Raw genomic sequence first — 27,377 nt, forward strand, 5'->3', positions numbered from 1 at the left:
TCTACTCTGCTCGGTTATGAATTCAAACAAGCCTCAAACAATTTGAAGGCGTCATGCAATTTGACAGAAAGCAAAACAAGACATGCGCACACCCTAAAATTTCACATATGAATACAAAAAGTTTTAAATTGTTTCATTTGACCATTGCATTGAAGATTTTGGCATTTTTAACAGCTTCAGAATTTGTTTAATTTCATATTATAACTCTACAAAAGTACCTTTTCAAGCCAAAACATTTATTCTTAGCATACTTATGTTTTATGTTACTTATGTTATTACATAGTTATTATTACAAGCACATAATAATGTAGGAACCTTAGAATAATAACGCATAGAAACCTAGTCCGCACACGCTAAGTGAGGCAAATTGAAGCGCTCCCAATGGGCCTACACGAGCGGGCGGGCCGTCAGTGCTCAAGGTCAACTTGCACCGCGAACAGCTCAAGAATTTTAGCTAAAAATAACGAAATGTGCAGTAAATGAGTGTAAAAATACGTCAGACAAACATAAAATAGATACTAACATCACATTCCACAAAGAACTAACGCGTTTCAACTTGTATTTTTATATAAATAATCGCTAAAACCGAAAATTAACCTACTACTAAAACTAGCCTACATGAATTTGATTTTTGCCTCACTTGTGACACAGTTCGTTTGATATGAAACTATCATTCTATGCGTTATTATTCTAAGGTAGGAACGTCAAAAAATGATTACATTCAGTCAAGTTAGTTCATGTTATGCGATATTATTCTTTGCTACATAAAAGATTTGATATCTGCCGACCGCTAACAATAACGCGGTTAAAGACAAAATAATCTTTGAGATATCCATAAAAAAACATAACCCAGTTTTAGAATATTGAAATCGTATAATGATATTTCAGCTATGCGTCGTTAGGTTAGGTTAGCTAATTTAATTCTTCTTCTTCTTTCTTTAAAAGAGAATTTCGTGCTCTATTTTTTGCTATTTAAAACGGATATTTGTCCAGTCGTCACTTAGCCGCGTTTTGGTTAGTGGACGGCAGATTTATAAAGGCTCCCATGTACGGGACGATTTGTCTTTGCGATCCTTCGTTTTAGACTGAACGAAACGACGAATCGATAGTATGTATGTATACTTCGTTAACGATTGACGTTCGTTAATGGAGTAGCGACGGATCGATAGAATTGTCGTGACGATCGATCGAAACGAGAAATCGTCTGCATATGGGGGCCTTAACATAGCTACTGCGTATTTTATTCTATTTTCATGTTACAATAGCAAAAATATTTTAATAAGTAAGTAAGACGTAAGCTTTGTAGATTATAATTTAGTTTTAGACATAATCCACACATAACATGCAAGAAAAGATCAAGTAATAAAAAGGCCACTCCAAAAAATTTAGTACGACCTCAAAGACGTACCTAGTGATCATGTCGTCTTTAAAGCTGTAAAGAGAGAAAAACATTTAAAATACACAGTACAACAAACTACTAAAAATATTGAAAAATAAAAGAAAATGTAGTTTGTTGGAATGCATCATTTGGTTCCTGGGGCCAGGTCTCGTTTCATAGAACAAAAGTCACATTACTTTGATTTGTAAAAAAATACGGCGAACGTTGAATTTAACCAGTTTTTAAAATTAGAACCTCACAAATCGTTCCTTAGAGCTCAATATGCAACGAGGGCGAAGGCAGTACAAATGTATGATGCAGACTAAGTCATATGCAAACAAGACAGGTATGCAAAAATTTGGCTTTTCAGAAAGATATTTTCACATTAAGGGCGCTTTCAAGTTAAACGCTTATAGATGCGCACAACTACTAATTTTCATATTTTACAATATCACGTGACGAGACGAACAAGTCGTGCGCCTGACGGTAAGCGACACTGCTATCCATAACAGTTGCAGTGCGACTCAGAGCTTTAAACCGCAAAGATCTTAGGGGCACTGCCACTGCGCCCGTCACCCTGAGACATGAGACATGAGATTGATAAGTCCCAAGTGCCTGTATTTTCATCAGCACCCTTGCCCTTCTAAGCCGGAATGCAGTAATGCTCACATTACTATTTGGCGGCAGAAATAGCTAAGGTGGCAGTACTATCCTAGACAAACTCTTTCACAAGAAGCTCTACTGCTACTTACTTGAAAGCGCCCTAAAACTACGATTAGTTTCACTAGTTAGCCTGTTAACAGTTAATTTAGTTAAATAAGGCTTGTTAAATCTTTCAAGTGTAAAAAACTTTATAGAATACGTTTTGAATATAATCGATAAAAACGGAACTAGACAAGTAGAGATTTTAAAAAACTTTCAACTTAGTATCTCCAGAGACTAAATAATACGACAACAGAGAGATAATTACACACATTCCCTGTTTTTATTAAATGGTTGAAGCTGTCAGGTTTTCACGAATAAATAAATAAATAAAATAAAATAAACAAATACATTATTAGAATTAAAAATTATTTAGATTAAACATGAATATCACTTTCACACAGTTATAGCTATTTAAATAGAGTATTATATGTAAACTTGTTATCATGTGTATAAGGCTCAACTCACACTGGCGCAGAGTCGAAGCGTCGCGACGCGTCATGTTTTTCGCCTATAGCATATTCATTTATATTTTCCAGTTATTAAGATACAAATTTGTGTTTTGCAAATATGGAATCGAGCGGTGATGACGCTTGGTAGCATTCGAGCGGCTTCGCGCGTCGACGTCACTTGGGCGCCGTGAGGCGTCTGACGCCTCACGGCGCCCAAAACCACACTGTGATCGGGGCGTCGCGTGCCGACGCGCGTCGCCTGGCGGTAGAGATGAAAAACAGGACAGGACGCGACGCGACACTTCGACTCTGCGCCAGTGTGACTTGAGCCTATACCTGCTAAGCTGTTACCTGGGGGCCTGCTATGAGCTTATAAGCATCCAGTCAAGTTCCATGCAATTCACTTGACGTGGTAAAACTGAATTGCTTATATTCGTATCATGACCTACATAAAGTTGAACGGGAATGGCATGGCAGGATGATGAGTTTTACTTTTTAAACGTTAATTATTGTCTTTGCCTGACTAGCTGACATCTAACAAGAGCGAGATGGAACTACATACTAAATCATATGAAAGAAATAGACAGATGTACTAACCCGGGAGCGTTCAAGCATTATTAACCGATTGTGTTCAAAATGAGAATAATCACATTTTTTAATTTATTTTATTGTTGATTATACTTATTACGTTGTTTTGTAATATCGGCAACTTTTCAATCATACTTTACAATTACGACAAAATTACATGCCATGTCTAGTCATTATTATTGAAATTAATAAGGTGAGTTTGTAATTTGATAACATATTTGGAACGTATCTTGTATTCGTACATTTTCATTGATTGCACTATAGACAAATTTGGCACTATTTAAAAGTTACTTTACGATTTTCGGTCAATAAAATTATTAAAATGATTAAAATTCCATAGTATAGTATTTATTTATTGACAATTGGCTATTATAGCCTATAAAGATAACAAACAATTATGAAACTGAAAATATAATAAAACTTAAAAGAAATTTCTTAAAAATGTAACAAAATCTAAAAAAAGTTAGTCACGGAGTAACTTTTTTGAATTGCTTATTTTTACAGATTTGCATGGCAAATGGCACGTCATGATACGATTTTGCTATGAAAGAAAAGGTGAACGGATTTCGAATGGGGAACGTAAACTGCATGGACAGTGAATTATTTTTGTGAGGTCATAGTACGAATTTGACAGGCAATCCAACTTCTAAGAGCTCATAGTAGGCCTCCTGTTTGCGTTGCATTGAGTAAATAAACAAATAAAAAGTTGAGTAAATTAAAAAATAAATAAGTAATTTACTTATTTCTTTTACTTAGTAAGTAGGAATTGATCTTCTGTCAAATATGTCATCTATATTTCGTGTTGTGTTTAAATATACATTTTTCAACTACAGTGATAATGGCTGTTTTAATCCCGACTCGCGCCACTGGGGCTGGACTCGCGACATAAAGCGGTAATGTTTCTAATTAAGACATCAACTGTCTGTTGTTCGAAGCATATTACTCTATGGTGTCTTCGAGATTCTTGTAAATAAATAGATAGTTATACATATATAGTTCTTTTGTCGAGATTTTTGCGGTATATACTGTAAACATTGAGAAAAAGACATTGGTTCGAAATCGATAAAATGTCCGAACGAACGAGAATTGGTCCCCAGAGTTGGACGAAAAATGAATAATGATCTGTACTATTGCGACATATTGTAAAAAAGATTGGTGTAATACTTTTAAATTGGTGCTGTGTGCAAGTGTAATTTAAAGTGTTTTTTTTTGGTGTAAGCTGTAATTTACTTTTCAAAATCTAGGCGGCTGTATAATTTTACAAGTGAGTATTTTATATCATTTGATGTAGTTGTAGTATGTAAAGAGTTCACGTACATGTCTAATTTTGGGTAAGATGGAGGTGAAAATGTTTTTCAAAAAGGGCATTAAAACTGTGTCAATAATACATACTTTTGCTAAATGGCAAAAGTTGTAAATCCACGGCCTTATGAGACTTAAACAGTAATCAAATTCATGAATCTTATTAACATAAATGAATTCATATGATAACAAATAGGTCAAAATATTTATCACAAAGTTTCACTGAAAATTTTGCAGAAAAAAATACGATCTCATAGGAACAACATTTAACACACTAGACGCTAGATAAAGAGGTCACAGAATGGTGGTTGTTGCGTTCCGGAGGTAATTTCTTTGCACTTACTGTACTTATAGTATAGGAAATTATCTTAAGTGAGACCAGACGCCCAAGTTTGCTAATTTTAAATGATCTTAGTTGTGTGTTGATAGAGTGGCGGCGGCTAGCCATAGAGCTACTATTCTGCTAACTGCCTCCGCCGAACGGTTACCATGCCGGACTGCCACGCAGAGGTCCCAGGTTCGATTCCCGGGCCGGAAGAAATATTTGTATGGCCTACATTTATTTCTCTCGTGAGTTTGGGTGTAATTTGTGGTTGTCTATGTGTGTGTCCATGGCACCTGCGACACATGGTTTCCCTAGTGCGGGGCTATGTTGAGTGTGTGCGTTATTTATTTATTTATTCAACTGCCATTGCAACTTTTGGGTTTTTTGCTTTTGAATGACGTGGCGATGGTGTAGTCTACAAATTATTTGACATAAAATAGTTATTTCTTACGCAAGGCAGCAAAGTTGTTGTTTGACGCAAGTACTTCAAAAATAGTATCATGAGAGTAGCGAGGGTTTCAAGACACGAGATGAAAAACAAATTTGCTGCCATGCGTAACACACAACATTTCACCTCTCTATGGTAGATGAAAAAAATGCAGTTGAACAATAACAAATCAGTTTAGTTCTTCAACGAATTAAAATCATTTAATAAACAAAATTAAGCTTGTAAGTAGGAGTTTAGAAGATGATTGCTCCTTTACATCCCTCTTTTCAGTCACATTAGCAATAATACATTACTTGGTTTATCATGGCACGAATATGCGTAACATTATAATAAGCTTACTAAAAGCTTACATTGAAATATGATTGTTTTTGAAAGGTTATGATAGGCCCCCTGATGTAGTTGTCTGGTACATTTACTGTTAATAATTAAATTATTACAATTTTTCGAAAGAATTAATGTATCGTCACTATTTATTATTATCGTATATGGAACGTGTTAAGACAAAAAAAAATTACGAAACGGAGTGAAAATTAAATCATTAATATTAAAAAGAGATCCATGCAACTTGTTTGCAAAGAAGAGTTGACGAAATCTGAAATACGGTACACAAGACAGAATTAAGAAACAAAGATGGCGGGTTTAAAATGGCGGCTTACTTTTCCATTTTGCGTTCGATCTGGATGAGGTTTCCGAGGCGGTTCAGCATGTCCATAATCTCTTCTGGTTCGTATTGAATGTCTTCACGGAAGTAGTTATTTGCACTGGAACATGATTAAAATATCTACATAAGTTCTTTAGCCTCTGAAGATGATAGTTACTAATTGAAGATGATAGTTCATAATTTCCATTATCCTTGTATGATGTGGAAGCTTGTTCAAAAGATCAATTCACATAGGCTTAATGTGCCTAGTCCAATCGTGGGCCTTTGTTACCTGAATATAATATAAACAAATAAACAAGATAAACAGTTGTTAACAAAAGCTATATAATCAATCATTTAGTTCTAAATGCGTATTACTAAACTATCAGATTTAAATAAATATTTTTTTATTTAAATATAATTTTTTTTAATTTAAATAAAGATTTGGGTACAATCAATAAAAAAAAACGAAATGGCAACACTAAAAAATATTAGTTGTTAAAAAAAAAGAGGTGAGATGGAAATCCATCATTAATAATTCATTTGAATTAACGGGCGAGGAGTTATTTTCCTGAAAAGATGTATGTTATGGGTTTTAAGGGATTACCTATCAGTATGTCTACTGTTTCATTTTAAAATTATGTGCACGAAAGGCCCGACGTTATATTCTTTTCCTATATGACTAGCGTACCCCGGGCAACAACTGGCGAGTACCTTACGCCGATTGGCGTGTCCTTTCACCGCGATGGCAAGCATACCCCACCGCTCAGTACTAAAGCCGGCTTTTTACCCACCTCATATAGTGCCTTGCGTGCCCACACCAGGCATGGGTGAGTTCTGGGCCACAATAGTATACTGTAAGACATCGATACGATAAGAAAAGGAAGAGTATTCAAGTTAATGACAGTTTTTTCAATACCTATTTTTGTATATTCATTAACTGGGCAGAACGCTAACTTTTCAGGAAAAGTCGGCAATTCGAATACCTGTGACTGCATATTATTTTTTATAATATCAAGTGAAGCGATGAACAAATCGTGCACCTGATGGTAAGCTACACGCCTGTCCGTAAAAGTTGCAGTCCCACTCAGAGCTTCATTCGCAAAGATCTGAGGAGCACTACCACTGCGCCCTCTGAGATGTAAGTTGACAAGTCCCATTGTGCCTGCAATTTCACCAGCATCCCTACCCTTCAGATGGAACACAGTAATGCTCACATTACTGCTTGGTGGCAGAAATAGGCAAAGTGGCAATACTACCCTGGACGAACTCTTTCACAAGGAGCTCAACCGCTACTAGAATGTATTTCTAAGTTACGTATGTTAATGAATGTTTGATGGTAACGGTAAAAGAAAGACTCGTTATGAAATCCGCATGCAAGGGCGCTGGCGTACACAGGTATACAGGTACATGACAACTTTACGTGACTGCGTGATGGGCGCTGTAGCGGTGCCTCTCTGGTCTCTTATTTATTTATTAAAGGATCTTAAAAGCTTTTTTTATGGTACCACGACATACGACGGTAAACGACATGCAAGTCCATAACAATTGCAGTGCCGCTCAGAGCTTTAAATCGCCAGGATCTGAGGGGCACTGAGATACGAGTAAAAAGTCCCAAAAACGTCAAAACTGTTACGTGGATTACTGCTTGGCAGCAGACATAGGTAAAGTGGCAGTACTTCTCTGGACGAATTCTTTCATAAAGAGCTCTACTGCTACCAAAAGCTCTGAGTAGCTCTGCAACTGTTATGGACAGGCGTGTAGCTTACAACTAGGCGCACAACTTGTTTCTTCTGTCACTTGTTTTAAAAAAAATATCGTAGAAGGTAACATGTGAAGTCACCAGCCCACGTTAGATCAACATGGCAGACTCTGGTCTTCTGGTACAATGGGTTGTAGACGATGATGATTCAAAATTATTATTAATACTGAACAAGGCCAGTGCTTCCAGTTAACTCATAGCCTGCCAAGCCTTCCCAAAGGCTATGCAGATAGAAATAGCCTGTTTATCTGCTGAAACATATAGATAAATTTATAAAGTACGGATGAGGTACCACTACCTCGGGTAAGCCGCAGCGGGTACGACGAGGAGGAGCGCGGCCAGAGCGCAGCACGCCAGGAGGCAGCTTGAACGCACCATTCTGAAACAACAACAAATTCTATTTCAACATTATTGGGGTACATCGACATTCCAAACCTGACTGACCTGCAGTCTGTTAAAATCCATTAAAGTTGGATGTCGTATGATTCTTAGATAGACTAGATATATTTTAATTTTTTTTTTTCACGATAATTGTAAATGAATTTCTGTTTTTGCGTACGTGTTATAGCCATGGCCAGTACATTATACAATAAATTTCTACGTAATTCGATTTGCAGTAGTGGAGTCCCATACGACTATTGTTTACAGACTCGAGCGGTTTTCTTTTTCTAAGTCTAAATAATATTGTTTTGGCATTCGATAATTGTATTAGAAACATCAAAATCGTATAAATTGCTACAAACACATTTAAACTAAAGAAACACGATGAAATTTTACATCATTAGGATTGTTGTGACCTGCCACTAACGGACTGACAGAGAGATTGTAGTTTTGTTTGTCTTTTTGTTTTATTCTGGTTTTTATTATGACGACGGAATAAGTTATGAAATAAAGCTGTTGAAATTTGGTCTCTTCGTCTTCAAAGATAAATAATTAACGCTTATAATAATAATTGATCCCTTCAATGAGCTTCATAACAAAATTCACACTTGGTCGATCGATCGAGCATCGAATGATGCTCAGATGAACAACCTTTTGAAAGTCTTTGAATGCATTATTACTTACTTTCAAAAATAAAATAATATCTGCAATGTAGCAAAATATCATTACAATACTAAAGAATTTTTCCACCATGTCATATAGGTGTGAGACGCCATATATATTCATCTTGATTCTTCCAAAAGTTATCCCTGAGGTAAGTAAAAGTTTCCTTTCATAGGAGGATTATATTATTATACATACATAATATACATTTTTCAGATTCACTCAAACGTACTCTAGCATATTATGTATGTCGTCACCTAAACTGCAGCAATTGGTTTAAACCGTATATACCGGGTACAAAGGGGCTTTATAGAGGTTCGCTCAATTATTATTATTATTATTTAAAGGAGTAAAGGACGTGAACAGTAATAAATTTGAGAGCGATACTATCCAAGGATATACATCCGATATTTTCATAACATTTTACTATAACGCATAAATTATCCATTACATAATATATTATCAAAATTATACGTAGAGCTAAGGTCGCAATAAACTATGTAACTCTAGTGAACTTAATTGTGAAGAGCTAAAATGCCTTTTATTAAATCTGTACGAAATTGGTGTCATTCCGCGTATAATATAAATAACTAATACGGTATTTAAATAGCTACTAGATCACAGGGTTCGAAGTAATAATTAACATTGATTAGCTATAATTGATAATTATAATGGTAATTAATGCCACGATAATTAATTTGATGTTTATAAAATTTATCGGAACAAGAAAATACTACCGCTAGTAATGTCGTATCACGTGATTGCATCAGAGACGTATTCAAACGTGTCAAATGTCAATATAAATAATTTGTAACTTTTTAATTGACTTCACTGATTTTAATTAAGTTGATTACATGTATTGTGTCAAGTTAAAAGTCGACTTTTATTTGAGGAAAATATTATTTTAATTTGTGATCCGAAACGAACCCGAAACAGCATCGTCGGCATCAGGAACTACCTCGAGAGTATACCCTTTCAAACAAAAAAAGAATTTTCAAAATCGGTTCACAATTAACGGTGAAATCGGAAAGCATACATAAAACATACACACAGGCGAACGTACAACCTTCCTAAGTAAAATCCTTGTTTTTAAGACGGTTAAAAATAAAGTCCCAAACCAAATCGTTTTCTCGAAGATTTTTTTAGTTTTCTTACTTTCGGGCCTTTTTAATTACCAAAGAAAATAAATATCTTGGACATTTCTAACCTCGCTAGATCGTAAACATTTTGCGTTTACCATTGTAAACGCAAAATGTTTCCTCATTTATTCAGCAATTTGAAAATCTGCAATGTCCTAAAACGCGGGTTTTTACCTCGTTTAAGAATTAGAAATACTGACGATTATTGTGTTGTATAACCGTGAATTTTTGGTAACTTTTGGTGTGAACTGTTTTTGTAACGTACGAAAACATAAAGTTGTAAATTAATTGCGCCGCCAAGATCTTTTAATTCCAATTATTACAAAGTGTATTTTTAAACGTTTGTATATTATAATTCAACAAGCTATGAAAAAATGTCGTCAATACCTTTAAAATGTTTTTTATAGCCTGTTTTTTGCTAATATCCGCTTTTTTTTCTATACATCTCTTGTCATTGGCCCACCAACCTTGTTTCCCTTAAAACATAGCTATCAGTAAAGGTAACATGGAAATTTGTCTCTGCTGGTGCTATTATTTATCTCTTTACCCTTTCGAGGTAATGAAATTGGCCGAAAACAAGTGAAAGTGGGGACACGGACATTTTACTAAATGGGGACAATTTTAATTGTATAGTAAAAAGTTTTTTACTACCGATAGTCCGCGAGATTTCAAAAATGGGTCATGTTATGTTAGGGGTTAGGGGTTGTCACGTAGAAAGGCAAATAATTTTACATATGTCTAAATACTAAGATTTTTTCTTTTAAAAATGCACCGTCAGCATCATTTACGACCTCAGGCAGACATTCAAACCATATTTGTATTGCAAAACCGAGCGATTCGTTCTGTGTACCGTTTATGTTCTCAGATTTCTCTCAGAGAAAAGTTTCAGGAGACTGATATCATGACAGTGGCAATACTGTACATTTACTGAAATATTTTATATGCCCGTAATTATAAACTTAATTTCAATAAGAAAGAAGATATCCATAATATTAACCTTAGAGCTAAGTCCAAATTCATGGTACCACAATTTTATTTAGCCAAGGTAAACGACTTTTTTTTGGGCATACGTTTTTACAATAAGATTCCGGAGCATATATTAAGATTATTATTTCCTAAGTTTAAAAACTACATTAAAAATATTTTGATTGAAAAGTCATAATACAAAATTGAAGACTACTTGTAGATAAAGATGTTACGGAAAGACGACATCGCTCTAGATTCCACAAAAAATTGATTCAAAGTGTATTCCATAGCATTTAAGTTTATTTGAAAAGTGCAATCCCTAGAGTTTCTTGCTCGTTCTTTTCATCGAAAGCAACGTAATGAATGGAGCAGTAGCTTAAATGTGATATTAAAATTTAATTTACCCAAGCATAAATTTAATTTACCCATGGAATAAATGATTCATTGACTTTGACTTTGACTTCGACCGAGATCAAGTGGCTTACACATCGGTTTTGGGGTCCCAGGTTTGATGCCCGTTCGAAGAAAAACTAATTTTTCTTCAGGTCAGGGTGTTTGAACAGTCAGTGTCGTCATTGCGTCAGCACAGCGTCGTTGTTTCCGATTTCCAAAACACAAGTACTTTAGTTACTTTAAGATCGGAACAACGTATGTAATGTTGTCTAATGTTTATTTTTATTTATTTATCATAAACAAACTTACATATTAAAATTTGAAATCGAAGAGTTAAAATATTCATTTGTAAACAAAACACATAATTATTAAACAAAACAATAAATTAATACGTTAAACAGCTCGGTAAGTAATATTTAAATGCTATTGTATTATGTCCCATGCAATACAATATTACAAAAAAAACCGTATTCTCTAAATATGATTATAAATAATCCGCTGCCTCCAAGTCGTGATTTATAATTAGGGATCGGTATAGGCAAAGTATACATTATGTTCAATGAATGATTGAAATCAGAAAGTAAGAAAATCAAAACTGTCGTAAACAAACTGTTACCCAAAATATGTTTTGACATACTTCGACGAAAATCAGTGTTTCGACATTAAAAAGTTAGTTGGAAGAAATCTCTTTATGGGATAAGCTCGCCTTTGTACACAAATATTTAAATTGTTTCTGAAAATTTGTAAGTTACTTTGTGGTACAATAAAGTGTTTAAATAAATAATAAATAAAAAGTGTTTATTCAACTTTTTTTTTATTGATAATGAAAACAAAAGATAGCGCTAGTGAATTATGGGGTCCGAGATACGATTGACTAAATTTCTCTTAATATAAAAAATAAAATAAAAATATTCCGCAAATTTTTCATTTTTCATATTAGAAAAATCAGTTTCATTCGATTGTCATTAGAGATATTTCAATGAAATTTTCCCTCCCGAATAGCAACAAGGTAGCTACACTGTAGAGGAGTTCCTGTCATTTGTCTGTCATTTTTATCTACAGATCAGCGCTTATGTTACTACAACATTTTATTTTCATTGATATGACATCTATGTGCCAAGTTTTATTGGAATCGATTAACGGAAAGTGGGTGAAATTCAGTAAACCGGAATCATTTCCTACTTTGCCCTTACAGGTGGAATAGTTTCTTCAAATTTAAACGGGTTTACTATTGAGGTCTAACAAAAAAGAAACATCGAAATCGGTACACAAGTATCGGAGTAATCGCGTAACGAACACATAAAAAAGTCATAACAAGTCGGTTAAAAATCAACAACGATATTCGGTAAAATAGACACTTACGTACTTTCGTCCACAATGTCGGATCAAACCTGGACGAATGCCTGAGCGGCACTACAAAAACTTTCGACTTAGAATGTTCAAATATACCCTGAATTGATTTCGTATCTATCATTATCTTTTCTGACCATCCGTGAAGTTGACAAAGCTCTTCGATTCTAATTACGTGTACAGCTTTATGTATGTTGCAGCCATACTGTCAAACTTGTTTATTTATTTTCACTTTTCTCTGTCTTCTTTTTTTTGTTCAGCATTGTTCTTGCAATATTAACTAATTCGTGGCTTATTAAAACTCCTCTGTAGGCGATCTTTGAATAGCTTGATTTCCTTTGAATAGAAATTGAAAACAAATTGTAATAATCAAAGAATGACGCAATCTTTCATCAGCGCAATTTATTGGGAGGTCAATGGCGCAATTGGTCAGTTTTCACGTTTACTTGTAGCTTTGGATACTGTAGTTGCATATAACCATAAAAATAATCAGTTATATCGAATTCTTAGGTTCTCGTGATTGTTACACATTGCTAGTGAAATTATTTTTTCGGATCTAAATCGTGAATTTTTCAGACAAATTAAGGTTGCGGAGCCACAGCTGACAGCGATGGTATATTCATTAACCAATCATGACTAATATTAATGCAAACCACCCTATTTTTCGCTATAGTTACAGAAGTTATTAATTCAAATACCTTATTTTAATTTACCAAAGACCATTCCAATTTTCCATTACATACGTTTTAGAAAATTTTAGTATATTTTAACAGTACGAATTTCTCAACTGACAATATTTAATTTCGTTATGTTTGGTGTTTCTCTGGTTGACAGAATTTCTGGTGAAATCATACGTCGACGAGTTCTTCTCAAGTTATAGTGATCGACAAAGCTCGCAAAACCCGTAAGCCTGTGACGATGCTGACCTCCTGAAGGAATTATAAAAAGGATAATAAAAAGGTGGGATAAAGATGAATTTTTATCCTATTATATAATTACTCCCACCAAAATTCTCAAAACGAGAGGACATGCTTATAGATCATTCTCATGTAAAACTCAAACTTCACCTGATTTATTGTGTTTATATCATTAGATTATATACGTATGTAGGCGCTTTTGGGGTATATGTCTGGGAGCCTACCACAACCTCTAAAAACAATGTTACTTTAAGCTTCATTGACTTTTCGTACCATGACGCGCTTAAATAAAGCTTATTATAATGTTAAAACTGTGATGTTTTATTGGTGACTATTCATTCACTCAGTTCCTACTATGACGCGACTTTAACATTAAAGTAATATTGTTCTTATGTCAAATTTAGTCATCTTAAAATAGTTACTCGGACGCAATGGAAACAATATTATTTACGAATTTATTGTCTAAATATTGATTTGTAATGATTAACTTAAGTTGAACTTCTTTATGTAAATGAATCTCTTCAATATTTTGTTTATTTTTTATTTAATAACACATAGGAAATAATTTCTCGTTAAATAAAAATACGCGATGTTTATTTCGTAAAACTCTGACAGCAACATCTATGTGCTCCTTGGCGACACTCAGGGTCGTATTCCAGAACTCTACTCAATGTTCAAGTCAGAACTTGAGTATTATTTAAAGCATTAGAAATCATACTCAAGTCCTGACTCCTGCATTGAGTACAGTTCTGGAATACGACACTAACAGTTGAAACTAGACTATAAGTCCGAATTCACAACGTGACTATCAGGACTCAGATTGTTTTATTTATTTTTCTTCAGGAAAATGCGGAAAAATAATTGAAAACAACGTAATTTTAATAGATTTTATTACTACACTTTTCTTTATTTAACGGTTAAAATTCTCTGAATGTAAATAACATTAATTACCTAAACATTACACTACAATAACAAAGATAAAAAAAGAAAGAGATGGCATTATAAATATAGTTCATATAGCGTTATTTCTTTCCTATTTTTAGTACAGAATAGACAATATTGGGAAATCATTCGTTCTTTCAATCACTTTAGCAATAATACATTACTTGGTTGACAGGTTTGTCATGGAACGAATATTAGTAATATTATAATAAGCTTACTCTATGCTTATATTGAAATAAGATTGTTTTTGGAACGGTTATGGTAGGCCCTCTGGACTGTTTAGTAGGGAGAATTTTATACTGATTGTGCTTTTTTATATAATTTTATTATTTTTCGTTTCTTTTTTGTTTTATACTTGTTAATAAATTTATGTGTACCGAGCCTTTTTTTTTCTTTTCGTTAAGGCTAGGCCACAAAGCGAAGTGACAGTGGGTCGGAAATGTCTGCAGGAAGGCTGATGGCCAATGGAGCAGACATGTTCTAGAGTGGCGACCATTTCAAGGCAAACGTAGTGAAGGACGCCCTTTGATAAGATGGACAGACGACTTGAGAAAGGTGGCCGGCCGGCAGCGGCTGGTTGCGTGCGGTACAGAACCAGGAAAGTTGGCGTGCTCAAGGGAAGGCTATGTCCAGTATGGGATACATGTAAACTGATGTGGTATGATTTCGCTGGAGATAATCTAAAAAAAACTAGTTCAGCGATATTGCTGCAACATGGATAATGTTCATAAAGTGTATCAGATTTTCGTTTCAGTGCCTTAATTTCTGTTTCAAAACTGATTCCTGTTATCAATTGGTTCTTCATTCACGGTTTATTCATGCTTGTTTCCAACATGAAGGTTATTAGTGCACGAGTGTTTTATGGAAATTTCTTGTTTCAAGATTAGATTTTTGCGTGCGGTACATTTTGTCTGTAATCGTACATAGAAAAAGTAATGCACTTGCATTGATTCATACGAAGGGCAGATGAAAAATAATCTATATGTATGAAATAAAAGACGGCCTTTGTTTTCAATATGCCTGTAAGGGAAATGCCCTTATTATATTAATTGTAAAAAGTTTATTGTGTTGTAAAAAAATAGTTTCTAATTTTTAAATATTTTCCTTTTTTCATGGGAAATGCTTTCTTTTCCTGTTTCTGGCACTTCGTGGTTTGCGTTTGTGTCACTACAAAACAGGGATTGCGATATGTTGTCAATGCACATAGAAACGTAATAAACATAAGAGTAAAGCTAATATTAAAAAAAGAATTTACATCAAATACGTCACGATAGTGGCTATTATTATTTTTAAATTGGAAATAGTCCAAGGAGATTACTTTTCAGCCTGCCCTCGTATTCGTAAGAAGTACTTGTTTCAGTAAGTTTTATGAAATATTTTTTGAAATGTATAATTGAAATTTTATTATCACAATCTATGATATTTTTAAGAACAATATATAAAGCAAATCAAATCATTGAGAACCAATCTACGTACCGGGATTGTTTGTCAAAATTACGTAAACAATATTTTGGCATAGTAATAAAAATGTTTGATAACAAATTTTGGTGGTACGAGCTGTCACGATGGTGACGATAAAAAGTCCTTCAGATTGGGTGTTGAAAAATTTTCTTTTTTATGATAACAAGTGATGGAACGAGTCGTGCGCCTGGTGGTAAGCGATAGGTCTGTATATAACATGTGCCACTAAGAACTTTAAATTGCAAATATCTGAGGGCTATTGCCACTACGCCCATCATCCTGAGTTATAAATTGACAAGTCCCATGTACCTGTAATTTTACCATCATCCTTACCCGTCGAAACCGGTACGCAGTATGTTCACATGTTACATTCTGCTTGGCAACAGAAATAGGTAAAGTGGCAGTACTCTTCTTTTTAACCTCCGATTAACCGCTGATTGAATTCAAATAGCATCGTCTTAAGAGTAAAAAGAGGCGTAAAAAGGTATAAATAGAGCCTGATATTGTAAGATCTCTAAAGTGTCTACATTATAATGAGGTACATGATATCGAGGTGAGTTCAAAATTAGTTTTGTGTCTAACGGCTGCTAGTTAAGTAATATCGTTTGTAGTTTCGTTGGTGCAGAAATATATTAAATGTTAATTAAATGTTTATTGAATTGATATTCAATTATTTTTTGTGAAATTACTCCACTAGTTTGTTATAATTATTAATACAAAGATCGAACACTTAGAAAAAACACTCAGAAAAAATTCCTTCGATCCGGTCGGATTCGAGCCGACGTCTTCTTGCATACCGTGCCAGACGCTATACCAACTAAGCCACGGAACGAACCAACGGACCTCATGAATTCTTCTATGTGCTTGCGTCGTGTCTTTGTACTTGGTCTTTCAACGACTTTTTAGTCGTAGCGCCATCTATGAGAAATCTATTGCAGATTTATCACCCAGTTAGTACCTTTACAGCTATCAGTCCTGGCGAGAGATGTCGCTATTCACTGTATTAATTAAATTTTTATTGAATTGATATTCAATTATTTTTTGTGAAATTACTCCACTAGTTTGTTATAATTATTAATACAAAGATCGAACACTTAGAAAAAACACTCAGGAAAAATTCCTTCGATCCGGTCGGATTCGAACCGACGTCTTCTTGCATACCGTGTCAGACGCTATACCAACTAAGCCACGGAACGAACCAACGGACCTAACGAATTCTTCTATGTGCTAGCGTCGTGTCTTTGTACTTGGTCTTTCAACGACGATTTGACACGACTTTGAGATGACAGACAGAAAGAGGATTAAACATAAGCTAGCTTTGTACACTGTTGAGGGCAACAGTGTACAACAGCTACAGCTATGTTTGGGCTAATATTATTTGTTTTGATAAGGACTTTCATATTATGCGTTTCAGTAGTCATCGAGAAGACCACGGTAATAAACACAGCGAAAGCGGAGCTAACTTTTAAAGTCTTTTTTTATTTAAAAAAAATAATTATTAATATAATAATCGAACACAGAGGAACCTTTATCATACCGTAGATGACGCGCTCCAAACTGAGTTACAGAATGAACTGCCATATCTTACGAATTTTTTTATGTGCTTGTTGCAGATCTTTGTTTTTGGTTTTTAACAATTTATTTGCCATAGCGCCATCTGTGAGAAATCTATGAAAGTTTTTCTTTACTCAACCAGATACCATTACAGCTACCAGCGACTGACTAGAGATGTCGCTTTGTAATATTATTAAGTATATTGAATACCACTATGTTTTACTACAGTGATATTTGTTCAATTATTTTTTAGGTTATCTAAAGGCTTTATGTCCTCTATAAAACTAACAAGACAATTTAGTGACATATAGAAGAAGTAAAAAACGAAATACAACAGTAATGTCAGGTCCTCAAATTCCAAAACGGGTTACAAATTTATCACAATAATAATCAATTGTCTAGAGGCCCGTATTTTGACATTTTATTGATAGAATTTACACAAGAAAGACAAAAATATGTATTTCTGAGAAATCACATTATTCGAATCCTGAACGAAATTTCGGAGCGCGTATTGTTTTTTGACGTAACCGTTTTCAAATAAAGTAACCGACATTTCTGCTCCAATGGCAATATTTTCTATAAAGTGACAATAAAACAAGAAAACGGTGGAAACAATTCTGAAAACTATTATTGTTGTCACGGGCACCCGAACGACGTCGATTGTTCAAAACGGTTTGCACCGTAGGTGCTGGATGTCTCGAGTTCGCTTCAATTCCCGGTAGGATCATTTGGAAATGAACTTTTCCAAAATGTTACATGTACCCTTTCAACTAACGGAGACAGATCAGTGCCTCTACCATGAGATTACAGTGACAGTTATCGCCAATTCGCGTAAAATGCGTAAAATGTTTCTATACAAAATGTTTTTTCTTCTTGTGACCGTTACCCCTAACGGCGCTGTATAATTTGCCATATAAAATTTTCAAGTAATTTACGCTGGCGCTTTTTTTTATACTAGTTATACCAGGTAACGGGGCGAACAAGTCGTGTGGCTGGTGGTAAGCTACACGCCTGTCCATAACAGTTGCAGGGCCATTCAGAGCTTTAAATAGTTTACTGTGACAGTTACTGTGACGAGTTTCCTGTGACAGATGTCGCTGGCGACAACTGTCACAGTAGACTCGTGGTAGCGCACAGGTTGACTGTAATGTATGTAATTTAGTCGGTTAGAGGGTTGATCGTTAGACGAGTTGCTTGCAGTAGAGTCAACTAGGATTTACAAAAACCGTCTGTGCCTTTGTAAATCCTAGTTGACTCCTCCTATTTGAATAATAGTTGGATCCTAGTTGTTTGTGTGCAAGCAACTCGCCACTGCTGCAATTTATTATTCAAATATGAGTTTGCAATTGAATTTATTGAGTATTTGATGGTAGAATCTTCTGTATATTATACTGTTGTTAGTAAGTTCTAACGAAAAATAGTAGATTACAGAACTGGTACGGTATTGTAACTTGTTAATATTTTATTTTTTAAATCAGTGTGGAACGTCTTTTAAAACGTTGTTGAACAACGATGAGATTAAAGTTCAAGTGTCAAACAGCCTCACCAATTACTTATATTCCATTGTTCGGGTACTAATAAGTACCTACTACCCAAAACACTGTACCAATTTAGAAAAGTTCATTTCCGAAATTGATTCTACTTTTAATCGGAACTGAAACCTCTTCTGTTAAGTCAGCCGTGGTTGTTGAAATAAATTTGATCTTAAGAAAGTTTTACTATAGGAAATTAAACTATTTTTCCGGATTTAAATAGCGCCCATTTGTTTTTCAAACAAACCGACGTTTCGGGCCCTTTACAGGTCCCATGGTCACGGTTGACTGAGGTGGTACAGTCTTCAACCAGGTATGTCTAATATTGATGCAAACCACTCTATTTTTCACTATAGTTACAATAGTTGTTAATTAAATACCTTATTTTTTTTAACATAACAAATATATTTACTTACTATATAGTTTGTTTTAATAAAAATATTTTATTTAAATTCAAAAACACAGTATAACAGTTAAACTATTAATCATTGTCACATTACATCTAAAATAAAACACAAAAAAAAAATTCAATCAAAAACACTAATAATATAAGTAATGAAAACCAAATAGGAACGAAAATTAAAAGGGACCGCTCTGACCCGTACCCGGCTCAAACGTCCCCATCACACTAGCCGCATTACCGCGCTGGATGGCCAGTGAAATCTGCTGCACCAGGTAAGATCCAGAGCGTGGATCATAGCCCCTTTCTCGGAGCCGGCGGCCCAACTCCCGCACAAATTCCTTGGCCTCAGCAGCCCAAGTCCCCGCAGTCTCCACTGCAATTGGCACAAAATCGTACATTGGTTCCAACGCGCTGTATTTTGTGTGTTTTAATTTTGCCGCATATTCCGCAGCTGACCCGGCAAATCTGGTGGTGTGACTCAGATGGGACGGTGCAAATGTACTGACACACGTAGCGCCCCACAATAGGCATCGACCTCTCCGCCATGGAACCAATGTAAGACCGTCAGGCCTCTTGCCATCCATACGGCACAACCCCGGAGGTTCCAAGACACAAGGCACGTTAGCCAACACCAAAGCCCGGCGAAGTAAATCGTTAATCGCATGATGCCTTGAAAACCGCCCCGCGCACCTTTGACAACTGAGGCCGTGGTGGCCATTCTCCTCAACCATGACCCCACAAATGCAGTGATGCAGTTCACAAACCTTACATCCCAACCGTAAAGCAACTGCAATCTCAAAGAGTCATTATCCAGCAGTGTGCCTAAATGGGGTGAAGGCAATGCCTGCAACCACGCTCCTGATTCAGGCTTAATTGCAGCCTTTAGACGTGCCACGTTATCACCCGATGCCTCACCTAATAGCGATGTAGTGATCTCCCTACACAAAACATCATCCCATCCTCTCTGGACGACGACATTATCCGGCCGCTCATCACCCGGACAAACAGTGGACCACCTGGTAAGGGCCTCGGCAAGAAAAGGTATCCGGGTATCGTCACCATTGAAGGGTAATATACGAGTGACTAGCCCCAAAGACCTATGACCCGAAGCCAAGAAAGCCACCAAACCGATCTCTCGACACCGACGTACCCCCAGTCCGCCATGACGAATTGGAAGAGCAGCTTGACACCACTGTGATTCAGTTAGATGAACATTTAATATAGACTCAAGTGATGACTTCAATGTGTCGTCCAGCCTTGCCACATCGTCCTCGAACAACCAACTAGGGAAGTTCTCAGAATATACAGCACGCGTGGCATCGCAAAACAGCTCCGCAATAAAACAAGCGAGACGTGTGCCGACAAGTTGTCCAAATGTTCCTGAGCTCCAACCAATGCCATTTATTTTTAATTTTACAAAGACAACATTCCAATTTACTCAACATTAAGTTTTACAAATTATTTTATTGAATGAATTTTTATTAAGTTCAATTTATTATTAATTAATAAAAGAAGTTAGAATAAACTAAAACATATTAATTAGTACTGCAGTCTTATGTCTGTTTGGGATTTTTCATTAGAGGAAATACTGGATCTCAAACTGGTGGCGTACCACCAGTTTGAGATCCAGTATATATAGGAGAAACCATCTTCCCTGTTGAAATTAGGATGTTTTTTAATTTCAATGGCCTCTCGCAGCATCCTGGGTAGATTAGATACCGGACTTCTTTTGTAAGGATCTGGGGTTTGTTAAACGTTATTGAATATGTAGGTTTATCCATGACATGCTCGCAGACTGCAGACTTGTTTACGCGACGGTGTTTGACATCAGCTATATGTTCTTTGACGCGGGTACAAATACTTCACTGTATTCACAAACTGTGATCACAAAATGTTTGTCCAATATAAGAGAGACCGCACTCACAGTCAAGCTTGTAAACTCCTGCATCCTGTAAGGGGATGTTACATTTCATGGGTCTCAGGAACTGAGAAATCTTTCTCAGGGGCTTGAAATAGGTCTTGATAGATGCACGACTGAGGACTCTTCCGATCTTGTTTGTAACACCTCTCACGTACGGTAAGATGGCAGGTCTTCGCTCAACTGTTGGTGGTTTCACACGGGGCCTGCGGCATTGGCGTGGAATCTTCAACTTATTCGCATGTAGGACTTGCTTTATATGCTGAAATTCCCCTGCCAGATGATTAATGTCGCAGACAACATGTGCTCTCTGAAACAAAAATTTGCCCACGGTAGCTAACTGGCTAGGATGGTGATGGGAATTACCATTGAGATGCCTATCTGTATGGGTTTTCTTTCGAAATACAGTATGGCCTAATGTGTTATTAGGATTTCTTTTAATTAAAACATCTAAGAAAGCTTAGCACTAAAAGAATTAAGATGGTCCAAGAAAGAAGGTATGCTATCTATAGGTAATATTGTGAAAGTATCATCAACGTACCGTTTGAAAATCTTCGGCCTAGCTGGGGCCATGGGTAAAACTCGGTCCTCGAAGTCTTCCATGAAAATATCAGCAACAACGTGAGATACCGGGGAGCCCATCGCTATACCATCAATTTGTAGGTAGAATTCATTATTACACAATAGATAGTCTGATGTTAGGCAGTGTTCTAACAATTCTGCATATTCAATGGACATATTATGTTCCCTTAGCTTTCTACGTACAATTTCAATGCAGTCTTTTACTGGTAGGTTGGTAAACAGCGACTGAACATCAAAACTGACCATGGTGTCATCATCAGTTAACCGTAGATCTTTGATTCCACTGATGAAATGGTATGAATCCTTCACATGTGTAGAAGTGTTCCCTCTCAATGGTGACAGTACCTTTGCCATGTGTTGACCCAGTTTGTAGGTTGGTGTGTCAATCTGGTTAACTATGGGACGGAGTGGGATGTCAGCCTTATGTATTTTTGTTTTACTACTTAAAATATTTTGTTGTTATTAACACTTTTAACTATTATTATTGAACGGTAAACTTTTCTTCGACGAGACAATCGCAAAACCTTTGCTAAACTTTAATTCAAAGGTCTAGTTAAAAGCCATAGCGTCCACTACTATGTTTCAGAGTGAAATACGAGAAAAAATACATTATGATACAGTATCGCATTTCAAAAAGATCACAATGTTTCTCTTTGTCTATTGTTTATGCCGATGCAGCCTTGCTTGACACTGTCGCTCGGGGCATAACACAATGGGTTTTATATCAGGTGCACTTAACTGACTTTGAGTTTATTATAGAAATTAGCTGCGTCCCTGTTTCGAAGGGCTGGTGAAATTACAGGAACATGGGACTTGTCAACTCATGTCTCAGGGTGTCGGTCGTAGTGGCAGTGCCATTCAGGTCTTTCTGAGTTCTGAGTGGCACTGTAATTGTTAGAGACAGGCGTGTCGCTTACTACCAGGCACACGACTTATACGTCCCGTTACTTAGTTGTATAAAAAAAGACACGTGAATAAACAACATAACGATACCTCCAATTAACAACTACGTCAACTTTATTTTTTGGTAATTTTCTGTTATTTTTGTAAATAAACCAAGACCCCTGTATTAATATTTTATTGTTTTTTTTTATCAGCCATCTTTACCCTAATTCATCATGATGTGACCGACATTAACATTTTTCCATAAGTTCCCCATTCTATATATATTCTGTACCTATTTGTAAAACCTATCTTTATCAGATATTCGGATACAGAATCTCAGTTCTAAATAACTAGAATAGAATACGTTTATTTGCCAGAAAACAGTAATGATAAAGGTCTTATGTAAAATTAGGTACATTGTAATCAACCTGCAAGCAGATGTGCAAATATTAATAGGGTTTTAAGTTCGGTCTCTACTGTTAATTTCAATGTATGTATTTGAAAATTCTAAGTATTCATTATTACTATAAAAGCAATGCGTCAAAAACCATTTTGTTAATTGTAATTGCATAGTATGTTCTTGTAACAATTTAATTTCATCTGGTAAATTATTGAAAATAATTACACACATTTTGAGATAGTTTTTCTTATAAATTACGTTATGGCAACGAGGTTGGTACAAAAGATTCATAATTTTAGCTCTAGTTTGCCTTTGAATCATTTCACCACGTGTTTTGAAATATTGAGGATAAGTTTTGACAAAATACACAGATATCCCTAATGTACTAAAGCGAAACTTTGTTTACCAACCGTACTATGCAATTCTCAAGAGATTCTACACTGTTAATGTCTACTTACCTTATTTAACTTTGGTCGTAACATATATAATTTATTGCGAAATAGACGTCTGGTTTATGGTATAAGGTATCCATTTCAAAGGTATCTTTATGTCTATGGTAAATTATTAAATAGACTTATTATATTTTGTTCTATTTTGTTTGTTGCGTCAATTGTTGACAAAACTATCGATTGATTCGTTGATGGTGTTCAACAATTTTTAGAATATAATCTGTGTTAACTTAAAAATATAAAGGTTTTCAACGATCTTTACTAGCTGGTATGGATCTTGAAATCTTTTGGAAGTGCGATTAATTTATAATTCTTTTAGACGATCGAAAGGAGCTTCTGTGCACGATTTACCATTCTTTTCCTGTAAATCTGACGCGCTCAGGAATACTATCGGCGAGTACCTTACGCAGATTGAAAAAATATTTCACCACGATGGGAAGCATTGTAGCATAGGAGAATAAAACAAGTAAGGTAACTCCGTACAAAATAACAGCGCGACTTGTATGTATTCACCACCGTTGCGGCCGTGTACGGGTGCATACATTCGCATAATAATGAAAGGCACGTTGGGACGACCAGTGTTTTGCAACGCATCGCTAGATTATGCAAATGTGTGCATCCGAACCGTACGCGGTGGGCGCGCTTACAAGTTGCGCTACCACGTTTGTATGGAGTTACCACACAAACGTTGTTCTTATTCTACTATATACAAGAAGTAGGTGAACATAAACTTTCACTACAAAGTGAAAATCACGCCAGTTCAGGTGTTGTAAGAACATAATAGTGGAATAAGTTCACGAAATTATAAATGAAATGCTATTTATCCTAAGCAAGTTCCAATCTAAAATCATTCTAAAATTGAAACTCCAAAAGCTCAATAACTTGAAAGGATTTCAGAAACCCAACGACATTGAATTTACAACTGAATCCACAGTTTTACAGACTTGAATCCAATAAATAGAGTCACGTCCACAAAATAATGCAAAATGACCGCGGACTGTCGTTTATATATTTCATTTACTCGGAATGGGCTATTTAATACCCCATTGCTGGGTGAAATACTGCTTTAAACCGGATACCGAAAAGGTTACCCATAAAGGGGTTTAATCGTTTCTTTAAAAGTGTTAGATATAAAAATGTTGACACGTTCTTAGTAATTAACAAATCTTACAAAATTACTTATAGTTTTCTCAAAGGTGGCGACCTACGGCAAGAAAGCAATTGAAAACAAAAACAAAGAGCTGCAGGACATAGGGTAATTCGTAAGGTCTGAAAATGTCCGTGGTTCGAGTCCAGCCGGATCAAAGGAGTTATAATAACACGCACACACTCATAGACTCGCACTAGCGAAACCCTGTATCGCGGGTGCCATGGACACACGCATAGACAACCACAAATTACACCCAAACTTACTAGAAAAATAAATGCAGGCCATACAAATATTATTTTTATATTATTTTTTAATTTCAAATCGCTTGTATTTTTTTTGCCAAACAAACCAACGTTTCAGGCTCTATACAAGTCGCATGGTTACGTCTGGCTGACAATCGTGAAAGTCTAAAAACTAGAGAACTGTACCTCTACTACTGCGACAGTTGTCGCTAGCGACCGCATAAATTGCTTCGCAATTTTGTATGGCAAAGTATACAGCACCCCTAGCGGTCACAAGAAGAAATAACATTTTGTATACAAACATTTTACGATTTTGCGATAACTGTCGCTGTAATCTCATGGTACAAACACTGATTACACATAAGAAAACCAAGAACATTAAAGCGTGAAACACACTGAACGCGGGCACGGGACGGGCGCAGGTCGAATCTCGCGCCCGCTCGTGGTGTGTTGTCGTCCATATAAATCACAGAACAATAAATGCAGTAGAATTTGTTAGCTAGCGTCTGACGCGTGCCAATTATAGGTCTCGAACATTGACTTACAATTATATGGACGTCGGGTCCGCGCTAAAAAGTGTCCGCACTTGTAAGGCGCTAAAATCGTATACAGAGCGCCAAACTCCGCTTTAGTCTTCATTTGTTCGACTGACAGCGCGATACTGCGATGACATTACAATTTAAATTTCGAATAGGTTGACTTGGGACATTTTTTTCGTGGTTTTTGTATTTGACCCGTCGTCCATTTACTTGTAAGTCAATGGTCTCGAAAGACCTATCCAAGCTTAGTTCGCCAGTTTCGCAGTTTCGTATGGCTGTGTCATTATTTCGTCCGAATTTTCGAAAATCCTAGAAAAATGCCTGGTTGTGCTGTTTTGGAGTGCAAAAATGATCGCACCAAAAATATTACCCGTGGTGGTATTTCATATCATCGGAAAGTCTTATTTTAATAAATTTTCAATTTTCTGTTTATCGAAATAATTGTTCTGTTACAAGAAACGAAAGTAAATCTTATACCTCTGCAATGCGGTCGCTTCTTGTTTGGAGCACTAAATTAATAACTCCAATTCGTCGTCGTTCAGCAATTTACCGCTAGATGGCAGTACATCGATTGAAATTTCAAAATAATATCAAAAAGCCGTAACTTGCCAGAATAGATATTGATGGTATTCTTTCAACGATATGCCAACAGGGTATAGTTTAAATTATATTAACAATCCAGATTTTGTTATTTCTTTTTGAATTTGAAACTGCGACCAATCAATGTCAAGATTGTGTAGTGTTTCAAATTAAGAATGTCTGAGTTTTGGCGACATCGGTTCTCATAGTAATCGAGGCTTAAGGCACTGCCATTGTTTTTTCATCCGTGATATAAATACACGGACGTACATCCGCAGCGTTCCCGACCCGACACGCGCCCGACCCGCACCCGCTTTCAGTGTGTTTCAAGCGACCTATACGCGCACTTTAATTTTCTATGGAACATCAACTCGACTATACTATAGGAGCGTCTGTTTGTCACATGTTCTATTAAATATTACCTTTATTATTATTTTCTTCAAAAAAGTGTTGGGGTTAATAAAAATAACCAGAATTACAAATACCATGTGTTCTAGCAATAATCATGTTTGAACTTATCAAACCTCCTCATTCAGAAACGAAAATGCCGTAACCGGTTACACATTTAAAGCGATTTGTCTCGGTTTCAAACTCATTGGGTTAAGTTACGATGACCAATGCAATAGAATTTTACTCCTCGTTAAGCTGTCGTTTAAATTTCAAATGGGAAATTCCATGGAGTATTTCGAAGCTCTATGGAAACACGCATTTATTGCTTCTTTATTGGCACTTTTGCTGTTTATAGAATATGTGGATATACAAGTACTGCTGGGAAATATATCCCTTATTTGTTAACCTGTGTTAAAATAAATAAAAAGGAAACTGTGTTTGGCAGGTAATCTAAAAATCTTTAGATCAATTTCAATCATAAAATCTATAGTGTACGTGTTAAGTCATCCCTATTATTGAACAAAAACCAACATTGTATTTCTAAAAGTTGCTCTCACTCCATTTGGACAATTTTTAATTTTTTTTTAAAGCGACACGCCCGTCCATAACGGTTGCAGTGCCACATAGAACTTTAAATCGCAAAGATCTGACAGGCACTGCCACTGCGCCTGTCACCCTGATATATCTATTGTTTTATTTATTCATTCATTCATTCATTTCTTTCAGGCTACATGACCCATTATATATATAAAGCTACAAGTTCTTACTCACTGATAGAAATAGAACGAATACTTCCCGATATGCTGGAAAAAATATATTTATACGGTTGTATGCGGGTAGATTTCGAGAAAATATGAGAAGACCTAAATGTGGAAAATATGAAAGAGTGATCAACGGCCTGTAAAACCTATAATATATGGAGGGAATATTTGTGCACTTTTATGA

The 27,377-nt window shown here is 35.7% G+C and overlaps 1 protein-coding gene across 6 annotated transcripts in view; it reads right to left on the reverse strand.

The window, feature by feature from the left end:
• The window catches only part of LOC113229506 (diuretic hormone class 2), a 147,991-nt gene that overhangs the window by 3,784 nt on the left and 116,830 nt on the right, over window positions 1–27,377 (reverse strand). Inside the window, exons 1-4 of one of the 6 annotated variants that reach the window (XM_026463117.1) lie at window positions 12,502–12,554; window positions 7,896–7,976; window positions 5,852–5,956; window positions 1,409–1,432 (exon numbers count right to left, since the gene is read on the reverse strand). In XM_026463117.1, the coding sequence (XP_026318902.1) occupies window positions 1,409–1,432; window positions 5,852–5,956; window positions 7,896–7,975 (209 nt within the window). In that variant the 5' untranslated portion in view covers window position 7,976; window positions 12,502–12,554. Of the gene's footprint in view, window positions 1–1,408; window positions 1,433–5,851; window positions 5,957–7,892; window positions 7,977–12,501; window positions 12,555–27,377 lie in introns of those variants that run through there. The other 5 variants (XM_026463114.1, XM_026463116.1, XM_026463115.1 and 2 more) reach the window with 5 other exon arrangements.

The sequence above is a fragment of the Hyposmocoma kahamanoa genome, unplaced genomic scaffold (genome assembly GCF_003589595.1).
Source record: "Hyposmocoma kahamanoa isolate Upper Pololo Valley unplaced genomic scaffold, ASM358959v1 62, whole genome shotgun sequence".
In the NCBI taxonomy this organism is placed as follows: domain Eukaryota; kingdom Metazoa; phylum Arthropoda; class Insecta; order Lepidoptera; family Cosmopterigidae; genus Hyposmocoma; species Hyposmocoma kahamanoa.